We start from the raw sequence: 26,537 nt of genomic DNA on the forward strand, positions 1-26,537 counted from the left end.
TGTGCTTAGTGCTAATGCAATAATGTTAGCATGCTAACATGCTAAACTGATATAGTGGACATGGTACAACAGTATGGTCTGTGGTATGAGCCGCTCTACTCTGCCTCTGATTGGCTTACCCAGATATTCTTACCAGAGGCTAACCAATCTCACTGATCATGCCTAAACCTAACCAACCCAACCAATGATGACAATGAGTCACAGCCAATCAGAGGCTCTTAGCCCTGGTCCACCAGTGTCTCAGCGGACTTCACATGACTGTTGGATGACTGATAACAGGCTAATAAACCGACTGTCATGAATGCCATTCGCTGTGTTTACATAATCATTAATACCCTTCCTGTTTGGGTCTAGTTCCCAAGGGCAGCGTGAGAACTATGTCACCGACCACGTGGCACAAGGGTGAAAACTCAGTATTTTATCAGAATAATAGGATATTTTAACACGCCGACGTCATGCACACTTTGGTTCGGCACAGAGGCTAAAAATAAAGTCAGTGAAAGTTTCCCACTTTGCTCATACGGCATCAGTACGTGCTGACCAGCCACAGGCAATGCTAAAAGCCTGTTAAAAGCTTAACAAATATAAAGCTGTGTCTTTATGGGGAATAGACATCATATTATGCACTTGTCCCATCACTCCGGACATCCTCAGCAAACAAATAGACAGTGGTTGTCTTCCCTAATGCAGCATGGCTTGTTTGAAGAGCATCACTTCATAGATGCCCTCCATTTACTCGACAATAAGCCCAGTTAAAACCGTTTATAGGTGTCACTTTGAACACATGTGGGCTTATTGAACAGATATAGTGTTTGTGTGAGGAGACAGAGAGAGAGAGGGAGAGAGAGAGCGAGAGTGACGGAGCAGGGGAAAAACAGGAAGAGACATTTATGCATCACAGAGATGGAGGAAGTTGTGATTTACCAGCCATTTAAAGGTCGCTACAGTTGTTTCTTAGGTTATTTCATGTATATTCAAACAGAAATGTGAGGTTATATCTTTAATTTTTGTAACAAACAAATGACAAAATTGGAAAACATGTATAAGGTTGAGACTTTATCAACAATCCAAAAGTATTCAATTTTAAAATGACTAAATGATTCTGACAACAAAAAAAAGGCTTTAAAATATCAATTATTATTGAGTAACCTGTTGAATAGTTTGGGTATTAATGAAAAAAGCCCATCAAAAGTTCTGAAAGTGACTTTTTTTTTGTCTGACCAACATTCCAAATCTCAAAGATCTTTAAATAATTTTGAAATAAATATACATATATATATATATATATATATATATATATATATATATATATATATATATATATATATATATATATATATATGTATACATATATATTCGCTGGGAATTTGCATTTTTGCATCTGAACTACTTCCTCTGAGGGACATGTCCAGTGTTTATTCACAGGGATAAACACAGTTCGGATCTCAACAGATGTGCTGGTGTACGTGTCATCACTGTAATGGCATTCTTGGCTCGAGGTTGAGTAGCGTTGGAGTTTGGAAGTTATTGTCTGGCAGAACTGTGAGGGAAATGGCTGGGGTCAGAAATGGTCAGAGAAGCTTCTTTTAATCCTTATGTGTGTATCTAATGTACTGTAGCTGCAGCTCACCGCAACACTGGCTTCTACATTTTGTAGGGTTTTTACAGTGTGGTATCTGTAAAAGTGTCAGTACAACAAGGTAAAAGAACTCCATTTAATTAAAGTCCTGCACGCAACCTCCTACTTAAAGGGACAGTGTGGGATGGGGCGGCATCTAGTGGTGTGGTATCTAGTGGTGTGGTTGTAGATTGCAAACCAGCTGAATAACCCTCTGCTCACGCCTCTCTTTCCAAAAGTGTACCACAGTTTCACAAGCGTGTAGTGACTACAATGGCCTTCAGGTGTCGTAAAGATATGAAAGGCTCTCTCTACAGTTTAAGTGTAAGTTTTAAGTTTTTTTTAAAGTTTAAGTTTAGAGCCAGTGTTTGGTTTGTCCGTTCTGGGCTACTGTAGAAACATGGCGGACCTGCTCCCTGTGTCGATATGAAGGGCTCATTCTAAGCTAACAAAAGCAAAAACATTCTTATATTGAACATTATATTCCATTTCAGTTTAGATCCCCTGACACATTAGCCCTTTAAGTAAAAGTATTGAAGTAATTTTAACACTAACTTAATCTCAAGGGGTCACCGGGGTTTTGTGAACATCTAAATTCCTGCTTATTCATAAGTTGTGAAAGATGTATTAATTTCTCAAGCTTTTATTTTAGTAAAAGTATACAAATACCAATACAAAAAACTGCCAAGTCCTTCATATAACAATCTAATTAAGTGTATCATCTGCACAATATCCCAACATGTCTGCTCCTCTGGACTTAACATGTGTTTAGTTTTGTTTCTCTTACCTCTTTGAGCCTCCAACAGTTATTTCCAAGAATTTAAACTCTCTTTAGAACAAGTTATAGACATCTGAAGCGTGACAAAGAGCTGCAACAAAGCAGGGTTGTTAAGGGACCAACAGACAGTTACCTTCTGCTCCTGCTTTTACTTTATTAAAGGATTTGAACACTCCTCCCACCAATAATATACAGTATGCAGACATTGATAGCCAATCATTTTTTTTACAAAATCATAATATTTTAAAGATACGTGGTTGTCACACGACACATCATTAAATATATTTTTGTTGTCTGTTAATAACATAAATAGAAGAGTGCTAATACGCTTAAGTAAATATTATGTTTGTAGACCGTAGCATCTGAACACATGCGTCATGTTTTGCAGATTTCAAAATATTGTGGTTTTCAGAAGGACATTTGTGAATAACAAAATGCAGATTTAGCTCATCGCTTGTTTTCAGAACATAGATTTCTGGGACATCAATTAACATGGCCACATTTAAAGCCACGCCATCGCAGGACTTCAAATTCTAATAAAACAATATATGTATTTCCCATCATTCCCTCAAACGTCTACATGCACCCGAGGCATTGCGACATATTTACCTTCATAGCTGCCAGTGTATGCCCTCATGCACTATCAAGCACGCAGCACCGCTCACACTTGCACTAATCTGACTGTTTACAGCAGTGTCCCCTCCCACCACAGATGTGTGGTTGAGTTAGAGCCTGAGACACAGCAGAGCTGAGCAGGAAGCGAAGGCATTCTCTGCACCGTTCACAACCACGCTGTCTGATTTCAGTTTGACTGAAGGGTGAAACAGTGCAGAGTGGCTCCTCAAACCGCCCCCAGCGCTGTGGATTCTCACCTTGTAACTTTAGATAAATGTATATCACAGTTGACTGTCTTTGACATGATACATGCTCTGTGAGCATTTTATATTGTGTTGTCAAGCTCTTATCTTCATGGTTAATAAACAGACAGCTGTTTGATGAAGAGAGAGTTTTATATTCCACATGAAGTTCACCTGAAAAGTATAATGGCCTCCTATGTTTATTTGGTTTGGTTTCATTTCATTCCCCTTATTGTTCCTCTTCATTGTGTAAGGAAATGCAACGCCTAAAGTAAAGCACATTAAGTTGTCTCTGCCTATGTATACAAGTTTGTATCCCAAAACTGCCTTACTTGAAGTTATAGAAGATTTAAAATTAGTCCCAAAAGCACCACCTAGCGGTGACAGGAAGCCATGCATCACAGCCATTTATTTTATCCTAAAATACAAAAGCTTTAGAAACATGTAAACTTTATCTCCAATATATGTTACATTATAAGCCTTTGTAGAGTCTATTTTTGCAATTTAACGGTCATGAAAACATTTTTTACACCGAGAACATCGAAATGAACGACACCGGAACGATTTAAATGAGAAATTGAAAAGTACTAGGAAAGTCGAGACTCTTAAACTGTATGGCAATTAGGAACGTTATACCGTTATCCAAGTTACCGAAATATGATATATAGGACACACATGGTAAAATATATTACATATTTTAAATTAATTTATAGTTTTCTATATGAGTTCTTACTTTAAAATATTTTATTTCGCAACCATTTTAACCATCAATGTAGGGTAGCTAAATATACGAGGAGTACATAAACGCCGCACCAAAGCAACCGTACAACCAATGGGCGGGTCTTTGTCTACAGCTCCTCGCCCATTGGTCATCTGCACCATCATTCAACGCACTTCCGTCAGCTCGGATATGATGTAGCAACTTTTCAGACGTATCGGAAGTTACAACCGTGTAGCAGAGAAAGCCGTGTCCGGCGTCAATCACTGTAAAGATATTAAACTTGTGATAGTTTACCCTATTTCACCAAATGGCTTATCCAGGATACGGCGGGGTGAGTAAGCGATAAATCACTGTGGTTTTACAGGGATAAACGAGCTACATTGGTTAGCCAAAAAGCTAGCCTGGGGCTCCTGTTTCGGTGGGATTTCCGATAATTAGCCACAAGCTGTTTCTGTTCCAGGTAGCACGTTAGATATTATGTCATTTAACCTCAATAGAGAAGTTTTTCCAATTTAATTTGGATGTAAAGAGCCATACTGACATCTATAGTTTCTTAGAAATTGACTTCCGGGATAGAAATTCCTTAAACATTCAAATGTTCTAAGCATAACCAACAATTACCTTTAGCTTCCTGTACGTGAGGAGGCTTGGACCACTGTGACGTCAAACTCCTTAAAAACCGGGGCACTGTATTTGATATTGTAACATAATTAGTTTAATATAATTGTTATAAAATACTTCTTGTATATTAAATGTTTTGGGTGAATCCAATGACTGGGAATCCTTAATTGATTACAGGAACCATAGGCGCACCCTAATCTATTTGTATCCTATTGTGTGGACAGTCACTTACATTCCTTTGAGCCTGAATGTAGTTAATGGTCTGACACTTCTTAGTCAGATGTAGGATCTGTAAGCTTTGTATTAAGAAGCCCAAAGTGTTTAACCTTTTAGTACACATTACAGCTGTCCTTACAAAGCAGGTACTGATGCATGCAGTGTGACACAGTATGATCATCATTGTACCGTGAACTTTCTCGCTCATGTATCTGCTGGACAGAGTACTGTGGGTCAAAATAGTCAAAAAAAAAATTGCGTTTGAGACACACCAAGTCTTTCTCTGGCACGCTAAGTAGTGTAGTAGTATGATAGTATGGGTATCAGAGCGGACTACAAGTCACAATTCCTTTCTTCCAGCAAGCATTGAGTCAGCCAATAGCAGGCCTCCAAAGATGACTGGGGTCAGTGCTGCTACACACCTTAATTTGGATTACTCAGCAGAAAAGAATCCAAAGCTTCATGCGTTCTACATTGACGCACACAAGAAGAGGTCATATATAAGATATTTCCCAAACAGTTTTGTTGACAATATCAATACATGCTATCTGGGAGAGTCTTCATGAAGAATCTTTTGAAGCGAGAACCCTATGTTCCGCACATTTTAATTGTTTCTTGGTTTTTTTCTGAAACCGAGAGCACAAACATTTAACATTTTCATAAAAGGTCAATTTGCAGGTTTGTATGTTTAGAATTGGGTTTAGATTTTGTTATTCATTAACTTTTTAAACTCTCAGTATTTCCTAGCTCCGCTAATTCTTATCTTTTTAGGATTCTGAGTCAATTCACAACTCCCAAAAAAGGATTTTTAGAAACAGATTTATCTACAAAAGAACCTGGATGTTGCTGCTGATGTACAGTAATTGTACTCACCAAGTCAAAGTTGTGAAAAATCCCACCAAATGCATTGAATCTATTTAAATTGACAAAATATTAAGAAATAGTAAATGCAGCTACCCATAGCCAACCAATTTTATTAATTTAACATGCAGAGTTTTTTTTTTTATTAAGTGTTATTATTCTAGTCAGAGTCATTAAGAAATACTCAAAACGTTTCAATAAAAAGTGTTTTAATTGTAAAGGTTTAGCATGAATAAATGTTAATTTTCTTTTACCTCCTTTGTGTATAGCAATCAGTTGATTTAACATTTTTAAATATATAATCTGCATTATCTTTTATAATCTTGACTCTGCTTTCATAGTTTTCCACTGTGCCTTTATTAGAGTACAGAGGGGTGGATCCTGAAATGAGCACATCTATGTATCGAATACATTTTTGAATGAAACATCTGTTCTCAGCCTCAGTACGGGGGTCCGATGCCAGGAATGCCAGCTCAGGGGATGCCCATGCAAGGTATGCCCATGGGGGGCCCCATGCCGGGGCACATGGGGGGCCAAATGGGAGGCGCACCCCAGGGAGCCTACGGCGCCGCCTATGGGGGTGGCGGCTATCCGGGCACGTACGGCGCCCCTGTCCCCGCCGCCAATGATCCAATGTGGAGTTACTTCACAGCCATAGCAGGCCAGGTGAGTGTGGACAAACGTCTCTTATATTATTACACAGCACACTTTTTATACATGCAGCCTTTATATAATTCAGTGTTTTTCAATCTTTTTTTGAGCCGCGGTACATTTTCTACAATAAAAAAAATCCTGCGGCACACCAACAACCAAAAAAGTTACAAAATGTAGCATAATACAGCATCTATAGTAGGTAATTATTGCACTACCTACTGGCATGGAAGAGTATTTCATTACTAGGCCAGCCACTATATTGCAGGCTTAGATGCTCAACAATGGAAAATTATTTGCGGCAACTAAATAATATTTTTTTGCACCAATTAAGTGAAATTGGACATTTTCCCACAGTACACCTGGTTGAAAATCACTGATATAAGCCACAGTTTCCACTGCAGACTAGTTTTCACTTCCACATTACAAGTTTGGACAAGAACAAGACTTTCTGTCGTTGCAGTTATTTCCTGTTTCATATTCATCATGAGCTTCTGTCCTAACTTGATTTCAAGAAGTAGAAGTTTTTTTCTTTCTCTTTTGATTTGTTTTCTGCTTCCAAACTAAAATATTGTAATAATAGAACCTTTTAAGATTTTTAAAGTTGCGTAAATAAACATTTATATATTAAGCTGCATTGGCCAATGCGAGCACGGCAAATTCCTTCACAATCCATACATTCTTTTTTCAGCCAAGAATAGTTTGGACTTCCAATGCCCCTGCAAGGAGATTAGATAAGACACTTTTCAGAAAGAGGTTTGTTTTGTTGTACCTTTTTTGCTGTCTTTCTTTCAGACTCGTATGTGCTTTCTTTGTTCGGGTGCTCCGCTCTCTTTAACATCATTCAATAGAAAGCCTTTTTGGGGCATTAGAGAGACTAGAATGATGAGCACTATATACAATTTATATATGTTTTTGGGTGACTTATCTTTAAAGGAGCCCACTTGACTTTGTAACACTCCCATGTTCTCTCTGTATACTATGCTGAATGGAAACGGCATGAAATACAGTGCTGAGGCACACACAGGGACATTCTTTGTTTCTCTGCTCTCATCTCTTCACACTTGACCAGCAGGCTGCTCTCCTCAGAGCGTTGTTTCTCCCTCTGAGACTCTCCTTTCTGCTCTTCACAGGACGGAGAGATCGATGCAGAGGAGCTCCAGAGGTGTCTGACCCAGTCTGGTTTCACCGGCAGCTACTCTCGTAAGTTCCCTCCCCCTCCTCTGGCTCTGACAGGGCTGCGATGTAAAGCTGCATTTCTATGAAGCAGCCGGGGCACAAAGGCCCAAAGGGCTTTAAAACACAGAAACAATAAGTCTTCGTTGGTATCGTGATGCTGGTTCTTGTAGCCATGCAGTGCACTCTGGGTAGTATGACTTGATGCGTTCACTTCCTCTCCTTGTAATCGTAGGTCATGTAGTCTCCATTGTGGCTCAATGGGGAAGTGAAAAGCAACGATGTCAGTGATTGGTTGACAGCAGACTGTGACATTAGATACTTATCAATATTCTCAGGTTTAGGTAGTGAATAAAATATCTAAGAATGTCACAGATTTCATAGTCAGTGTTTTTTAAGTTTTCAAGCGCCATCGTCATGTTGACACTGAGATCTTTTTCTCATCAACCAAACAAATGTTTGAGGAGTAGATGTACATATGGCCCCATTTTTTTTCTGGATAAACCAGTTTGACAGGGAAGATGAGCTTTACTTAGTCACACACCTAACGATGTGAACACAGAGCAGAGTGTGAAGGGAGCGAACCTGTGTGGCACAGGACTTAGTGGCATCTAGTGGTGAGGCTGCAAACTGCCCTGTCCAAGTGTTTAGGAGAACTACGGTGGCCTTTAAGTAACGTAAAAACGCAAAAGTGTTTGGTTTGTCCGTTCTGGGCTACGGTAGAAACATGGCGGTGCAACATGGTGGACTCTGTAGATGAAGGGTTCGTCCCAAGTCTCTGGATTGCTTCCACATTTTCCTCACTTGCGTCTTTGTCCCTCCCACCAAGGAGAGGAGGAAGGAAACGAGGAAAAATGTTTTTAGAGAAATGAGCGTTTCTGATGCCGGTTCGAGAGAGAATCGAGGAGAGATGAGAAGACAAATAAGAGACTTGGGCTGTAAAACACTGCGTTGAGCCCAGTACCTGCATCTTAAATGACGTTAAGAAGTGACTGAGTATGTTCTTGCCTGCATTAACCAACATGTCCCATTCTCTCCGCAGCGTTCAGCCTGGAGACGTGCAGGATCATGATCGCAATGCTGGACGTATCCTTTCTGGTCCTCCTGGTTAAGATCGAAACACTTAGTCAGTGTGAGCTGGAAGAGAGCGTCTGATTGGCTGATTGTTAAAGTTCAGGTTGAATCACCATGCATACTTCTATTTAAAATATGTGGGTGTGGCCTTCACTGGGAACCGGGTTAACCAGCTGTCCTGCCACATGTTCCGATGCCTTAACCGGACTGCCTCAGAGGGACTTCACAGGGAAGATGGGCTTCAACGAGTTCAAGGATCTCTTCACGGCTCTGAGCGGCTGGAAGCAGAACTTCCTGATGTTCGACCGGGACAGGAGCGGAACGGTGGAACCTCACGAGATGACTCAGGCAGTCAACGCTATGGGTGAGTCCTGACGGTGAAGACACACCTGGTGCTAATCAGTGTTTAATGTCCCTTAATTAGACCTCAGGGAAGTCAGTGTGACTGATTGTCTCTGTGGAGCAACAGTCACCGTCTGCTTCAGACGAAGCTTTAAAACATGAGTTTCGCTCACTTCCTGGATGAGATCACGATTATGTTATTTGATCACTCAGACAATAATTGAGCCAGGATAGCCTAATATTGCTGTTTGCCATAACTTCAGATTACAGCAAATACATGAAAACAGGTCTGTCCTGAGACATTTATTAGTTCCTGATACCCAAAACTATCATTTCTATGTTGTATCTATAAATCCCTTTTGACCAAATCACACACATTTACGCTGTTCTGGTCTGATATCTAATTTGATAAATAATGTAATATTTCTTAACTTCTATTTAGTTACTGTGCTCCATATTCTGATATGATCCCTATTCCTATATCTATTCCTCCAAATTGACAGTTTATAAGAAGAGACATTTTGAATATAGAAATATAAGCGACTTATTTGCTTCTATTGCATTTAGTTTTACTTCAAGGCATCAATCACCATATGATAAATCTTGTGCAAAAAGTATTTAACATGTTTTATATTGTGTGTGTGTATATACATCTTACATCCACACTGCAGTTGTGACACTATAAAACACTGGTTTCATAGTCCAATCGGTTCTGGATTTTGAAGAATATATTTACCTTTTTTAGTTTAGGTAATCTTATGTTTTTACTTAAGCACATAAAATAGACTTAAAAAAAATAGAAATGTGACCGAGATGCATACAGAGTAGGACATTTCCCAGTTTAAAATCCATCCAGTTTAAAAACATACTAATGATGACTTGTGTTTATTAACAGCTGCAATTTAGATAATAGTAACATTTTAAATGCAGAAAATAATAATTATAATAATAATATATGTTCTAGTTGCTATAGGGGAAATTATGATGCCTAAATGAAAAGATATTTCAAATCTCATAACGATCTCACCATGATTTTACAGTGTTTAATAATCTTCCATTTATTGCGCAATATTTAACATCAAATGTTTCACCTACAGCTCCTCTCAGCTGATTAGATAAATAAACATTTTAAACCTCCAATAAACGATTAGTTTGGCCATTTGGGTGCAGCTGCTCATTGTCAGCCATGGTAATAAAATAATAATATAATGTTGATGAAGCAAACTACTTCCATAAGAAGTCCTGTATGTTTTAGGCCTTTATGTTGAGGGGATTTCTTTTGAGCCACAGTTAGACGGCAAAAGTCCAAAAGGATCCGTAGAACTGAGTGACTTTGTTCCCTCTCCTCAGGCTACCGCGTCAGTCCTCAGGCGCTGAATGTGATCATCAAGCGCTACAGCAAAGCGGGGAGGATCTTCTTCGACGACTATGTGGCCTGCTGCGTCAAACTGAGAGCTCTCACAGGTAAGGGACCCGGTGACCCGCCACTCGAGTGCAGATGTCCCATCTTTATCTCTGAGGTCACCAGATGAGCTGTGTTGAGGTCGTGACGTGACTGTTTGCTCTTCCTGTTGCAGAGAACTTCAGACGGAGAGACACCATGCACCAGGGATCTGTGCCCTTCCAGTATGACGACGTACGTTTCACTTTGTGCAGCTCATGGCCTTGGTTCTTTTGTGTCTGAGGGATTTATTTGGATGGAGGATGGGCAAATGGCAATAGCCTCCCCTTATATTTTAACATTTATCATTTAATAAACATTCTTCTTCGACTGCAGTAAATGTATTTTAGACAACTAAAACAAATGCTAATTTTGGGTGTACGCTATTTTTAGATGTTGCCTGCCTTCAGACAGCCCTTTCCTTTGAGCTCTTCAAAGCCACCAGACTGCATTATTAAAAGCAGTATTTTTTCTTTTGCAAAACTTTAAAATAGCTGGTCTACTGCTGCCTCCACTGATATGGTTATTGGTGAATCTGAGCCTAACCCTCTAAATCACCAAAGACACACAGTACGGTAAAACCAGCAGAACTGTGTCAAATGACCTTTGTCAAAGCAGTCTTGTGTCTTTGAAGACAACGGCTTCATGTCCGCGTCAGAAGGGCTGTCTGACGGCCATTACTAAAGGATATCCACTGACTGTAAGGTATTTAATACATGTCCAACCTAGCCACTTTAAATGCTGATGTCACGATGCACGTTGGAGAGAAAAATGCAAACTTCAATTTGTGTTTTTCCACCTGTGAAGAGACGCACTATATCTCACTGTACTAGTAAAAATCAGTAAAAAAAGTCATTTTCACGAAGTCCCTGATTCCACGTGAGTGAAAGCAGGACGTTCTGCTGTCAGCCTCCAGACAGGCATGACATCGTCTCCCTCATGTGAATGAGCTCAGCAGCTTCAACCAGCGGCTCCTTTGGTTCCTGTGGCTGACACTCTCTCTCTCTCTTTCTCTCTCTCCAGTTCATCCTGTGCACGATGGCCATCTAAGGTCTGCCGCGTGTCCCACGCCACACGAGCCGATCAGTGTTGGATTCTGGGCCGTCGCCTCATGGAATGCAAAGGGAGGCCAGTATATTTGACTGAGCGGCCGTGGGCCGCAACAGGAAATACTCATTGCTTGTAATGCTTGCCATAACGCTTTAGTCTTTTTGTTGCACAGGGACGTGCTGAAGATGTATCGGGTGTATACACACGCATATAAATACACATATCTATATAAATACACATGCGTATGTGTGTATATATAAACAGTCTGTATCCACAGAGGGATCTAATACATACCAGCCTCTATAAAGCCCTTATGTGTAGGTTTTCAAACTAAAAGACGCAGTGATGTGCTTCAGAATAATTCGACATTAAACATAAACATAGAGGCTTTAAAGAATGTTGGTTTGAGGGTCAGTGAAAAATGTAGAAATTAATCAACCAGTTTATATCTTCTAGTTTAAATATTATGCGTTGGTCCAGTGATATGAGGCGTTCTGACCTGAGACGCCTCCTGTGCCATTATAACCTCTGAATGTATGGTCTAATATATTAAACCCACTTATATAGAACTTAGTAACGGCAGCATCAGGATTCATTCAACGTTAGCCTTACTGATGACGTGATGTTGATTTGCTTTTACACTGAACTTCATATGGTTATGAATTTGTTAGCTAGTGCATTTTCTCCTTATTTGTAATATTTCTTTTTGTGTACTTTTATAAAACTTATAGAAGAGATAGATGTTTAACTTGCCAAAGTGACTGAGCCACACTGATACCGGTTACTAATGATAGTTTGTTCATATGCCGGACTTAGCAGCTGCAAACGTTTTGTTTTCCATGTTTCAGTCCAAACACAGCCATGTTTTGTTTGCAGAGACGCAGTGAGGTCAACTTGTGTGTACACACCCAACATTGTAGTAAAGATCATATTTTGTTACTCACAATAAACACTTTCTAATCAGTATGCATTCTGTTTATTAATTTATACAATTGCGCATTTGTTTTTCCCAGTCTATTTACACGATATATTTCATTTCTTTAAATAGTCAAGAACGGAAACATTCAAATTAGCTGTTAAGTGCATTGTATAAAATACAGTGGCAAACATTAAAAAAATGCATAAAAACAATTGAACAGCACTAGATTTAAAAAGTGACATTTATATCCAGTACACATCTAATCTGTGCAAAAGTTTGCAAATCCCATGAAAGTTCAGCGTCGGACGTGTCGAGTTAGGCTTTAGCAACTTTTGTTCTACATCTGTGCGCGAAAGAAAGCTTATCAAAGAAAACACCCGCTCTGCATCGGCCTGGAAAGGTTTCTCCATCGTGACTAATGCGTCCATCTTTTCTGACGTCTCTGGTTTCGGGCGGTAAAGTGTTGATTTCAACAAGCTGAAGAAGTTGAGTAAGTGTAGTTGATGTAGAAATGATATGAAAGACAAACTGGTACAGTACATGCAGCGTCCAGTGTAAAGTCATGCTTGCTACATTGAGATGCTGTGCATCACATTCACCTTCTTCCATCAGCAGTTCACTGCACTCTAACATCAACAGGGTTTCAAAACAATAAAGGTACATAGAAAAATAATGGCAAACAAAACTTTGTTTTAGAAAAATAGGTCGAACCTTTCTAAATCTGGATGAGTGATGTGCTGACACTTACAAATCAAGACCTTTTATAGTGTTGTTGAGGGCGGCCTCCATGCAATACATGAGCTCGTATTTGAATTTGTGTATTTGGTCATGCACCCTAAACTGGATTCTACATTTACATGGGACGGAGGAGAAACAGGGTTGAGTTTCATTGGATTGAAGTAATTTGTAAAGGCTAGAGCAGGCTTATAAAGCTAAGGCTAGTGGAGGCGCAGCTGTATCCTCGGCCCAAAACATGACAAACTCTTTTCTAATGATGCTTTCTTAGAGTTTCTTTCTTATTTTACAAAATTGTTCTTATTAAGAAGACAATGGAAGACCTAAAGCATGCAACCAATAACTAACAAGTCGGACCAACAGAGTTCAGCTGGGATGAAGATTCAGGACGTCGCTTCCTGTCTGGTTTACGTACACTAGTGAGGACAGGTCGAGGCAGTTCAGAGCTTTTAATTCTACTAAACTTTAATTCTTGAATTCTAATTGTTTTTTTCTATAATGGAAAATGTACTTTGTCTGAAAAAAGGGCAGCTGTCTGAAGGTTTAAAACTTTACATACTACTTATAGTACTGTATCTTAGAAATATTGATGGTTTAGAAAGTAATAGCTAAGTAGTAGCTAATTCAGCGCCTAAGATCACAGCCCTGGACTGCAACTGCAATGACCCCACAACCATGCTGAACCAATACGGAATATTCACAGGATGCAGGTGGGTATATGGCAATTACGAGTTTTAAAATCTACTAAATGAAGCGTTCATTTTGTTGTCTCGGATGTTAACCACTAACGTTCTCCGTTAAAGAGCAAATTCATCCACAACATGAATGCTGTTGAACGAGGCGCTCCTTTGTTCAGGTTAAATAAAATCATCTCCAGAGTGACTGAACTCTCGACAGATACCACGATTCTGTTCATTTCCTGTACTGGTTCATTATTGCTCTGAAAGACTGACAAGTCTCGTTGTGCTATGGGATGTTATTTAGAGCTGAATAAGACGTGACTAATCGGTTGTGGCTCAAGATGCAGACAGATCCTCGGGTTTGTGACGCCGGCGACCGCTTTGAGCTGCTGATAAAAGATGAACTTCAAAGCCGCGGAGTGGAATATAGAAATGCTTTGGAAAGAGTTTCAAGTAGCTTTGTCCCTGTGAAGAGGGAAGAGTCATAGAAAATGAGACTTGATAGCTACAGTCGTCTGTAAGCATGCCAAGATCACACCTGAGTGCCTGGGGAGTTGCAGTGTGTGAGGAGCATGCGACCAGACAAAGAAACAAAAAACATCAGGTGCCTCGTGTTGCTGGCAGTGTTCTATTTTACGTATGTACATGGTAGATGATGACTTTACATATGGTAATAATATAGTGTATAAATACCTCTGTATAAATGGACTTTATACATCTAAATCAGAGTTAGAAGGGCGGGAGCTGGGAGAATTTCCGAAAAGGAATGGAAGAAAGTCTACAGTTTGTTTTCCTTTGCATATACAGTCTCTTTCTTAGACCCTGAGTCAAGCTTGAGAGAAGACCTTCAGTCGACGTCGAAGGGCTCTGGGGGCGGGCCCTACTTTCCTGGAAGCCACGGGTCAGAGACGGGCCTGTGGAGTCCTAACATTCCTGAGCTGCTGGGGACGTCAGGTAGAGAAGCTTGTCGGCCGGATGGTGACCTCGGGAGCTGTTGGGGCTGCCGCTGCTCTACAGCGTCCACGCCGTTGTGTGTGTGTCTCTGCTCTGTGTCGCCAACAATGGTCCCATCTGGGAAAGTCTCCGTGCGGACGAGGACCGGGGCAGTCTCTTTGGATTTGTTCTGGGCCTTTTCTGGGCCGGGGCTCTGGAGAAGACAAAGCACACAGGCGTCATGATCCATTTGGCAGAGAAATTAAAGACGGATATATCAAAAGGAAGTACCGAGTTCATATGACTGCAGACTCTTGACATACTCGGCATGTGATATAAACATTTACAGTGTTTTACGATGGCTTGGAGTTGCGATGTGCAAAACCGTTCATACAGAGTCAAACATCAGGACCTTGTATACAGATGCCTCATATCATTTGGCTTTTGTTTCCTTGCTGAACCCCGGCTGAGTGCCGCTGTGTTGGAGTTCTTCTCAGCGAAAGAGAGGTTTGGCTTCAAGTGACCGAGTCGCTGAGAGGAAGGTCTCATGCACCAAACAGCAGCTCGGAGTATTCGGTGCCAACTAGGGACTCTATAGTTCTACTTGGACTTAACCGCTCACATGGGTAATGATTAAAAACCTGGAGGAGGGTGATTGGGAACAACGGCCTGACTAAGTGGTGCTTTGTCGTTGGACTTCTGTGCTGGTCATGAACAAGCACAAGTGGTTTATAAGTGGACTTGGTACCCGAACACTTTAGACCAAAGATCAATGATTGACTTTGTGGTTGCGTCATCAGACCTGCGGCGTACGTCTTTGACACTCTGTGACTGATCACCTGGATCAGATGGCCGGGAATGTACGCCCAACCATAGTGAGGCCAAACAGAGTCTGGCTGAGGACCCTGTCCGTGAGGTCTTTAACCAACACCTCTGGAAGAATTATGAACGCATCCCGGGGAAGCTCAAGACCTGCAATCCAAGTGGGTCATGCTCAAAACTAATCATTGTGGTCGGAGGGTTGCTGGTGCCTGATGTGGCGGCAAGCTAAGAACCAACTGGAGGACTCCAAAGTAAAGCTGAAGAAGTAGGCTCTTCTGGCTCGGTTGGCCCAAGGGTCTCCGGAAACCGCAGACAAATAGCGGCTGCGGCTTGACTTTCAGTTGGCCTCAAAGGAGTTCTGACAAACCAAACTCTTCAAAAAAAAGTTCAACAGGGGAGAAGAACAGACCCAGACTGTGGATATTGTAGAGCGGTGCAAAGAGCACCCCTGAACCCGACCAACGCGTCCTCCATTGAGGAGGCAGAGTTCATTTTCAAAAAGGTAGGTAGTCAAAAAGCTCCTTGGCACCAGGTTTGGACCAGATTAACCCTGAGATACTGAAGGCTCTGGACATTGTTGGAAGACACGCCTCTTCAGTGTTTCCTGTGGGCACATCCAACTGGTAAGAGACCTGGAACACACTATATATCTGCTCTGGCCCAGGAACGCCTCAGGGATTCACAGGAAGACCGGAAAAGGTTGCTGGGGAGAGGGAGGTCTGGACAGCCTGTAAACCTGCTGCCATGTGACATCATTTAGTCTCAAGATTGTCGGACCCCAAGACCCCATTATCAATAATTGCAGTAATGCAGTTTTGATTACTTTACATCATTCAAATACCTGTGGCCGAGCAGGAGCAGGATCGAGGCTTAGGTCTGTCTGGAGGGACCCTGATGGCTGGACCCTGATGGCTGGCCTCTGGTACTCTGGGCTGGCGGTGACGGTGCTGTAGGCGGGGGGACCGGACGTGGTCTGCCTCTGGAGGAGCTGCAGGATGGCCTGGATGTCTGACGTCATCTGGGACTCCAGTCTGATGGATGGACAAAGAATACAACATGGAGGGAAATCAACATACCTCTCTCAGACAATATTTCAAAAGATGAAATACACTTCATACTTTTGTTTTGTTTTTCCCTTATTATGGGATGATGCATTGTGTGGTCATACTAAGAACAAACACTAGGGGGAGGCTCCATCTTACACATGGAGATGTTTGTATGCAGCATCCTCCAGGAAGTAGAATAATTCTGATGAGGCTGATAAAGGAATGAGTTAAGTAATCACAGCTTTTACTTAAGTAAAAAATAGTCCATTCGAGGTAAAAGTTATGCATTAAAAAACATACTTATGTGCAGAAGTATTATCAAAATATACTTTAAGTATATGCATTATATATTTGCCTCTGAATAGAGGTCTCAAGTAGCAGGAAATTAAAATAACAAAGTTCAATTTTAAGGCACTTTTAATTTCCTTAAGTACATTACAAGATTACAAGTCTTACTTCCACTAAAGGTGTCTGTGTTTCCATGGGATTTTAACTTGGGAGCATGGGTCAGGAACAACATCCAGGAGGTGAGCCTGTCTGCATGGCAGGTACCACAACATTGAACTCCTGTGTGTTTCATCACCCAATGCAGCAGTTTGCATCATCATGGCAGAGAGATGGTGATTCACCTCTTTTCTCCTCTCAGCAAAGTGAGCGAGCCGACCTCCAAACAGAGAGGAACGCCTCGCTGTCGCTCTGAAGCTGCTGTTCCTCTTTAGAGGGCCATGAAGTGAAAACGCCTTTAGCTCGAGCTTGTTTCTGTCAAATAAGAGTTGGTGGTGTGCTATACTGTGACTAAGACTTTTCATAGTAGGACATCTTTGGGACTTTACTGTGACTCTTCATGACTAGGACTTGCTTGCTATGTAAAAAAACTAATTAAAGTCAGAAATTCAAACTGATAGTACTTTCTTTTTTTTTTTTTAGACACTTTTATTTAGACATACTATACTATGACATTTCATGAAATTACATTTTTGACATTACTTTATTTTGACTTTTGGTCTACGATTACTTTTTTTTGACAAAGCTATATTATGACTTTCTTTCAAAAAAAAAAATCTACATACGGTACTATGAATCTTTGGACTTTTTTTTGACATGCAATAAAAATACTTTTTCGACAAGTACCGGTATGTATGTCATAAAGTCATAGTTTAGCACTACTCTGTGACTTACTATGACCTTTCCTCCAACTACACTATGACCTATAACTTACTACACTAAGACCTTTTTATGACAGACTATACTCTGAATTTTTTATGACTGACTTTATTACTTTTTTGCTAATATACTATAACTTTCATTACATACGACATTTTAGCCATACCATACTATACTATGATATTTTAGCATATATTATTATTATTTTAGCAGATATTTTTATTACATACTTTTTTAACATCCTATACCAAGACTTTTTATTTACTTTATTTCATACCATATTACTTTTCATAACTTTATTTTAGATGTATTTCAGTATCCAATATCAGTGTTGGTATCATCAGCGTCAGGAAGTCATCAAATTGTTATTTTAGTAAAAGTACAAAATATACTTAAAGTATCAAAAGTTAAAGTTGTCATTATGCAACATGGCCCACATCAGAATAGATATATTATATCATTGGAATACAAGTATTAATGCATTTATGAGTGCATCACTAATGTTGCAGATGGTAAGGGTAAAGCTACTTCATACTTTAACGATGCATAACTTAAAAACATATTTATTTGCTCTATCTTTTACATGAGGAATCTGCAAATTAATATTGTCAAAAACATAGTGCAGTAAAAAGTACAATATTTCCCTCTGACAGTGGAGCAGAAATATAAAAGTTACATAGAATGGAATACTCAAGGACAACTTTTACTTTACTAAAGTACATATATTGAGTATATGTTAAATAGATTTGTAGTTTTATAGCACTTTTCTAGTCTTCCGCCCACTCAAAGCGCTCCAACAGCCTGCGGGAGCCATTTGGGGTCAAGTCTTTGGCAAGGACACGTTGACATGGACCAGCCGGGGACCGAACCAACGACCCTCTGGTTGAAGGACGCCCTGCTCTACCACTAGGGTTCAGCCACGCTCAGCAGATGCATTTATCTTTGACCCCCTTGAGGGAAGTGGAGGATGAATACCGGTCCCTCCTCCACCATAATTGCACCAGAACTTTACGATGCCATCCCGACCTCACAGGATGACGTCTGCATCTCGTGGCTGCCCGCTATGAATCTATAAATAGACCGCCGCTGCCTGCCTCCCCCTCATCGACATCAGAATCACACGAGCGGCTCACATTGGTGTCTGGCCCAAAATGTTTCTGTGCAAGTATTCAGCCAATTAGAGGCAGAATCACAGGGGCTTGTCCTGGGAGCTCTGAGAGATGACTTTGTGGAAATGAAGTTGAAGACAAATAAAACACCTAAAGGGTAAACCTGAGCCCGAAGGTGTCTTTAGTTCTGCTCTTTACATGACAACAGCTCAAAGTCCTGCATTCTTCTTCCCTGTTGAAACCTGGCGCCTACATTACCCACAATGTAACTTCATCAGTAACTAACATCAGTTCAATCAGAGATTCCTGTGTGATATGCTAGCGGTGGCTAATTAGGCCTGGAGCCTCTAGCCTGCAGCAGAGGGGTCAGGTCAGCTGACATCTATCTGCTCAATCCTTTTATTCAAACTACAAAAGGCCTACGACACAACCGACGCAGACTCAAGTGACATCACTTGACATATATCAGGCTCCATTCAGCAAAGGCTTTACGGAAACCTTTTCCACATATGCAGTACTCTTTAACATCTGGAGACCCACTCTTTAAAAAGGTGTGAATAGCTCATTATAATACCACATGACTTTCCTCATATCCTTTGAAACAATGATGTGATGGGATTTAAGATAAAGCCAGAGAAGGGATTATATGAATGAGGCCACAGATCATTAGCTTCTCCATCCTCACAGTCAGTATCAGAAAGCAGGATCCTGATACTGTGTGTCCCTGGATGTAAATGAAGCAACGAGCATGATGTAGCCTGAGGAGTGTGTGATCAACATGCTGCTTCCTGGCCTCACCTGTTGAGGTGCTGCTGCAGCAGGTCCAGCCGTTGCTCCACCTCTCCGTAGGTGAGATCCGTGTCGCTGTCGTCCTCCCCGGCTGGCGTCTCTCGACACCGGGCCGGCTCCTCTGCACCCTCGCCGGGCCGCTGAGGCACCCACTCGTTTGCATGGAGCTCTGGAGGACACACACACACACACAGTAAATGATCTGTGTTATTAGAACAGAGCCTCTGTGGAAGCATCTTCCCCTCTCGTGCCTTTGCCATCATTTAGCTTTCCTAAGCTCTGATCAGCTTACCGCCTGCTGAATCCTAACATCTATGCTACGGAGGAAAACACACATCTGACCCGCGCTGACTTTTGTTCTCCTGATCGCTCACCTGCTAGAGGAGGAGCTCCATGTACTCAAATCTGACCTGCAGCCTTTTGCCTCTCCCTCTTTTCCCTCTCTGGCAGTGTATAAAGGACATGTGTGGGGGAGGGGAGTCATATTGAGAGAAAATAATTAGAGATTCAGAGATTAAAGTTGTTAATTACCAAGGAAGAAGCCTTGAAATTTCTTAGAGACTTAAGTAAATATACAAATGCGAACGATGAATATTCTGAGATTATAAAACCATACATTTGCGAATCTGTATGTTCACATATCTACAACTCAAACGTCAGCATCAGAATTATTAATTTGTTAATAACACAAAAATCAAAGAATAAAGACATTTCCCGCACAGTTTAGTGGTATTATCCCTTTAATTTAAAAGGCACACTGTTAACATGTTTTATACTTCTTGTGAATATAATTCAATTAATCTTATGTTCCATACTCTATATGTAAATCAAACAATGTAGCTGCACATCCTTCCAAAGGGAACCAATGTAGTTCCATTTTTCTTGTATATTTTTTCAATTTATCATTTGATAAACTTTTATATAATATTTTAATTGTTTTTTTTCTCTCAGAATATGGCCCCCTCTCCTAGCTCCTTATGTATTTTAATGTTTTCCCTACAGTGGTCCCAATTCGCTGTTGTATCTAATCAAAAAGGCAACAAAAGCCCAAAACATATTTTAATATGAATTTAAATAAAGCAATGGCTGGAAATTAGGTTGTCATCTGGCGTTGATAGGAATCAATATCACTCCATATTCTGGCAAAAATCCTCTTGGCTGCAACAGCTGAATTATGGGATATTAATAACATCAAATCATCCAACTAGAATCACACAGAGTTGGCAGTTGAAATCCAGGAGAGTCCTGCAGCAAACGCTGTTGTGTTGGTGTGTGAGTGTGTGAGCAGGAGCTGTGTTCACACTGGTGTCACGGTGGTTTAAGCGTTTCCAAACTGCTGTGTTTGCTCGACAGCAGCAGACAGACGGCGGAGGAGAGGATCTCCATCCCAGTGCAGCTCTTTGTCCGGCCTGCTGCTCCCACTGTGCCCTGCTGGGATCTACGGAGGCTTGCATAACTCCCTTCACTTGCTTTGTCTTTCGTTTCCACAATTAAAACCATATTCATCTCTCACATTTCCGAAAAAGATGTAAACGTAACCAAAGTGGGCAGATACAGCGACGTCAACAGGATTTTACATAATGTTTCCTGTAAATCCTTTATTTGGTCATGACCTCCGATCAAACGGGGTGACCCCCGGCACGCTGGATATAATCCTCTTATGTTTTATTACTGAGTGGGTTTTAGTTTTCACCATAATGACACATAATCCCTGTTTGGGATTTTTAATAGGTGTGACATTCCTCCTCTGGGAGTTTTGGGATTTGGAGCCTTTTTCAAATACTGAGCCAATTACCATTCTGGAGTTAAACTTTAGAGGACAAGCCTGCAGATTTACAGGAAAGGTCTTGTCCAATCAAACAAGCAGTGATTTGCATGATATAGATGGGATTCAAACTGTCTAAAATCATAGTTTTTTTATGTTTGGGAAAAATAGAAGAATCAGTTTTGAATAAACGACAAAGAAAGGCCCAAAATAACCCCCTTGCTACCGAATAAAAGAACGAGAACTACTGCAGGAACAAATATGGCGGAAGATTCTCCATCGTCACCTTGATACGTCTGGTTCTGCGCGTTGTCTCCGGCCTGCGCGTCTGCAGCGCTGCTCAGCCCGCCGCCCACGCCGTGGTCCCTAACCACCGGGTAGCCCAGAACACCAGCGCACAGGGGCCTCTGCTCCTCCTCCCTGCCCTCCTCCTCGTTATCCTCCCCCTCCTCGGCGGACTCCCTCGTCTCCTCGGCTGCCGCGGGGGCGAAGACGTGCCTACCTTGTTTGGCGTCGCAGTAGGCGGCCGCCGACTCCTTGTTGTGCGAGCCTGCAGGGAGAAATGCTAATCAGGAAGTGTGCTGGGGGAACGCATCGACTTCCTCTGGGGACGCCGGGGCAGCCTCATTATCTTTGACAACAGGTAGCGAGTGTTTTGCTTTGGGGTTGAACTGAGGACAAACTCGGCAGCGGGCCTTTTCATAATCTAAACTACTCGTGTCACTCCACATGTGTGTTTAAGAGTCGAGTGATCATCGGGTGTGAAGCAGTTCAGTCTGGACCGAGGCTGCTGGATCGTTCGGTACATTCTCCGTCCTCTCCTACTTGTGTTATATTGGGAGATGGTGCTACTGTATTCCTGTAACCATGGTGACACAATTCGATTTGCCTGAATCGAAGCCAAAGTGCTGAGTGCTGCTGTGTGGAGGCTGCTGTCTGCGAGCAGTCAAATTACAAGAGTTTCCACGGTTGCTCTCGAACACACGGCCATCTTTAATACCGTCCGGCTGTCTGCTGTGCTTACCTGTCGTGCGCCTGATCTGGAAAGATCGTCCAACTACAATATACACACACAGAACTAAGGGAGGCTTGTTGTGAAGTCTCTATTGGATGAGCCGCATAAACTGAACCAATATAAAGAAAGCCACAACAATAAAAAATAAATACATTTGAGACCTTGACTTGTGTTCACAGTGCGGCAAAGGAGAAGAACCCATGAGGGGTCGGATTTATCTAAATCTTCTTAATGACAGAATTTCCTGAAAATAAGCCTGATTTAAGGCTTAACGTAAGCCCGGTTTAACTGGTAATCAGGTAGAGAAGGAGTGAGTATACCTTTGGGATGTTAAGTGGACTCTTTAAAATAGCAGCAATAACAAACTATTTTAATTAAACCCTCTCCAACTAATGGAAGCATTAAATCATCATGATGGTAATGCGTCATCACATCTGTGTGCATGTATCCAAGGTAAAAGGCGTGAGTCTTGCATGTTTGGTCCACAGCTGCTTTCTGTATGAAGGATCTCTTCCAGCCGCCTGGAGGCAGCGGCACAGAAGGAGATCAATCTGCAGACTCTGATTAAAGCGCTGCTGTAGCAGAGCACAGAGCCATTACGCACAGCTGTCCACGCTGTTTTCCTCCGTTACATCAGGTGCAAATGACACGGGGCGGCTGCTGCAGCACTACACACACACACCTCTACACCCACACTAATGCTCAGCATTCTGCCTGTTATCCAGACTCCTTTCCCACAAAAATAAAATCATAGTTTGCTTCCCCTATAGATATGAAGGCTATAAAAAGCAACATTAATCAGAGTCTTAATAGAGCTCAACAGTGACCACCCACTGTTTGAACAGCTCCGGTTTGGGACATGATTTTCCTATTCATTCATTCATTCATTCATTCATTCACTCCATTGAAGTTTCATAAAATCCTCATAGAAAGAGTTTTAAGCATGGAACCAAGCCAACTTCCTAGGACCAGAAAACATTTGATTGGACCAAAACAAATATTTTTAAATGGAAAAAAAAGGCAACGGTTCGAAACCTTTAAAAGTGAAGGAACTACTCATCCCACATACCATTGGTGATTCACAGCCTCTGGAAACTCCTGAAAACATTTTGAAATAAACGTTGTCGATCAAAAATTAGCAGCTGCGTGGCTCTCTCTCCTAAACACATTAGACTTAGACTTTTATATAAATAGTTTGTATAATAAAAGAAAGTTTCCAAACGAGCCGCCACGCTGGCCCAGTTTGATATCTGGGAGCGTTTCTCAATCTTATAGCTCCTATAGTCCACCTTGGATATGTTGCTATGAATTAGAGCAACCGGAATAGTGAGTGGGGTCTAAAATATGAATTAAATAAACATGATTATGGGATGCACAGCAGCCATGTTGCGTCTCGAGCTGACCTGTAGAGGATTTCCGTCTGTAGGACACCCGTCTTCGACCCTCGACGTCGTCCGTGTTACAATCAGTCGTCTGTAAAAGGACAATGATTAGAACTTAATGACCCATACGAAGGCACATGTATATGGACACACAGTAAAGCTGATGCAGGAAGAAGTGGAAGACTCTGCTCTTTAACATTTGAAATTCATTTGTGCTTCACTTAACTCAGGAACATAAACTACTGCCCGTCTGGTTGGAGCACCACATCTCTCCTGTTTCTGTAATCCTAAATAACAGGAGGCCAACACAGAGTGCACTTCCTGCTCGGTTTTAAAAGAAAACTGAACAATTGACAAATGTGGGCTCTTGTTCACATCATGATGCGAGCCTTACACATCTTTCCATTACACTCAGTTCATCCTAATTACAGCCTACACAGTGTCCAAAATGTCCACCGCACCCTAGTACTCATCTCTCTCTGCTCTATCAGCCAACAGCAGAGTAAAGAAAAGGGTCTTAATTAGCCTCAAGCTTTCATTCCCAAAAGCATAACACACTAAAGGGAATGAATAAGAAAGGCATTCATCTACTTGAATGGACAAGGCAGAGATACGGTTCATCGATCTACAAGGCTGGATTACAAAAAATGATTTCACAGAAAGGCCTTGGATCTATTTTTCACGGCTTCCTTCATAGTCACAGAGTCGGTCGCGGCTCCACCATTGGGATTACCTTTTCATCCCGGAGGTCAAAGGTCAGCTCCAGGTTGGTGAGGAAGTGGTCGGCGAACTCCGGATACATGTCCAGCACCTCCAGGATCTCGTCCCTCTGGATGGTGTGCAGGTCACAGTAGCTCAGCGCCCGCACGTCTGCACAGGATTTCCCCGGCTTGGTGAACAGGTGGATCATCTCGCCAAAGATGTCGTTCTTACCTGGACAGAAGTAACCGACTCCCGTTAGCGAATCAAGGGCACAAGCGTTTCTCTTTATCTAGCGTTTCTCTTTATCTAGCGTTTCTCTTTATCTGCCGTTCTTCTCCTAAAGAAGCAACAGCCCCCGTTGCTGGGGGAACGTGCTGGCCGTGTATGGAGAACAGTATGTGATGACCTATAAAAGAGACTGGCCACCTAGCAGAGAAGTGAGAGAATGTTAAAGAGGCTGAAGGGTATCGCAGTCATCTAAAAAAGGGTTCTCACAAAGTCAGTCTGTCCGCACAGACGACAGAGAACATTCCCGACTCCGTTTAGTGTGGTGACCGATATGGAATGGCTGCAGGGTTCACCACGCTGCTTTAGAAAGTCTTCCATATTACTGAACTATATCACTCGTGAATTTTTACATTACAATTATTGCATTTAAATTTGTTTATACATACTTTTGAGCCCATAATTTCACTTTTTATCTCATGTCACTATTTAGATTATAATGCCACTTAAAATCGTTAATGTGGTTGAAGCAGCAACGTCAATAGATCAGTCTTTAAGTTATTATGAAAAAACATCAAGGTGTACTTTAGTATTTCATGAAGTGGCCTGAATAAGTCAAGGTATAGTATCGCATAAAAATGTCATACAGAAGAGATATATATATATATAAATATATAACAATTAATTAATAACATTTCATAATAATTCCTTTTGATATATTTTGTACATTTTAAACATGATTTTCTACAGCATCTTACTGTATTTTTTTGATAATCACCACTTGGGATAAAGGATATGGCTCTACATAGCAATGACATCTTTTCTGTCTTATTATTTATGGACATTTCAAACACTGCTGTGTATTCGTTTTTTTTGGCGTTTGCCGAGGGTCACCTATATCTTGTTGACAGCATTGATAATTACTCGTTTCCATCTACTTCACATTAATATCACACTATTACTGTCAGCGTAGTACCATATGAAAATATGCAAAGGCATATATGAAAATTTAGTCTTCAGCAGTTTTGCTGCTGTAGCTTAGAATATGTGCCGAATTGCGTGTGACCTACAAGTTCACCCTCCGTGCTTCTCCCTCATCATGACCCTAATGTGTCACTGGTTTTTGCCAAATCTTACTGGCCCCATGAAAGCGGTCACTGGAAGAAAATGCAGAGTGCAGAAAAGGCTTCGTGGATACACCTGCTGCTGCTGGGAAGAGATCTGATATGATTACATTTGGAGGCTGCTGATGATGCCTTGCGGCTCAGTGGCTCCTGTCATTAAGAACTGCATCACCCACACTGACAACCATGTGGAACTCTGACAAACTACTTCTTCTTCATGCTTCCTCGATCTGCCCCCTTTTCTCCTCTGCCATCGCCTGTCTCGTCTTTCTCCCCGCCCACTCGTTCAGCTCTCCATCCCCCTCCTATTGTCATCCGGCTCCATTTCAAAGCAATCATGCTCTCTCTTTTCCCCCTCATCAGCGCAGGTCCTCCGTTTCCCCTCGTCCCACCACATGTCCTCCCTCGCTCTTTTCGGCCCCCTGAGAGAGGCAGCAATCGCAGTGTGCTTTGAAGTAACTTATTACAACATACCCAATAGGGATCATGGCTGCCAAACAAAGCACAGCACGGCGGAGTCATCTTCATTTAGGTGGCCCACCCGCGTCGACACTAATGGAGGGGAGCTCAGGCGAAGCCAACGGCTCTTTTGTGGTTTGAGTGTTTATGAGCTCCGTACTGGCTGGACAACAGAGTTGACTTTGCTAATTATACACGTTTCTGTGTCCAGGAATGCCGAATGAATGCCACAGAGTTTCTACATTCCATCCATCCTCAGACC

The 26,537-nt window shown here is 41.6% G+C and overlaps 2 protein-coding genes across 2 annotated transcripts in view; one reads left to right on the forward strand and one right to left on the reverse strand.

Moving 5' to 3' along the window:
* The first annotated feature begins 4,190 nt into the window (after window positions 1-4,190).
* On the forward strand, window positions 4,191-12,364 carry LOC306753089 (grancalcin-like). The gene is made up of 8 exons (XM_079236926.1): window positions 4,191-4,305; window positions 6,111-6,338; window positions 7,457-7,526; window positions 8,542-8,585; window positions 8,790-8,937; window positions 10,266-10,379; window positions 10,493-10,551; window positions 11,380-12,364. The coding sequence occupies exons 1-8, from the start codon at window positions 4,282-4,284 to the stop codon at window positions 11,404-11,406; spliced, it is 714 nt and encodes a 237-aa protein (XP_079093052.1). The 5' UTR covers window positions 4,191-4,281; the 3' UTR covers window positions 11,407-12,364.
* Window positions 12,365-14,620: 2,256 nt separating this feature from the next.
* The window catches only part of LOC306752904 (voltage-gated inwardly rectifying potassium channel KCNH7-like), a gene marked incomplete at both ends in the record, with an annotated part of 66,838 nt that continues 54,921 nt past the window's right edge, over window positions 14,621-26,537 (reverse strand). Inside the window, 6 exon segments of the mRNA XM_079236734.1 lie at window positions 14,621-14,887; window positions 16,337-16,526; window positions 19,613-19,772; window positions 21,655-21,918; window positions 23,787-23,856; window positions 24,499-24,698. Coding sequence (XP_079092860.1) covers window positions 14,621-14,887; window positions 16,337-16,526; window positions 19,613-19,772; window positions 21,655-21,918; window positions 23,787-23,856; window positions 24,499-24,698 — 1,151 coding nt within the window.

Source organism: Taurulus bubalis, assembly GCF_910589615.1.
Source record: "Taurulus bubalis genome assembly, chromosome: 21".
NCBI lineage: Eukaryota > Metazoa > Chordata > Actinopteri > Perciformes > Cottidae > Taurulus > Taurulus bubalis.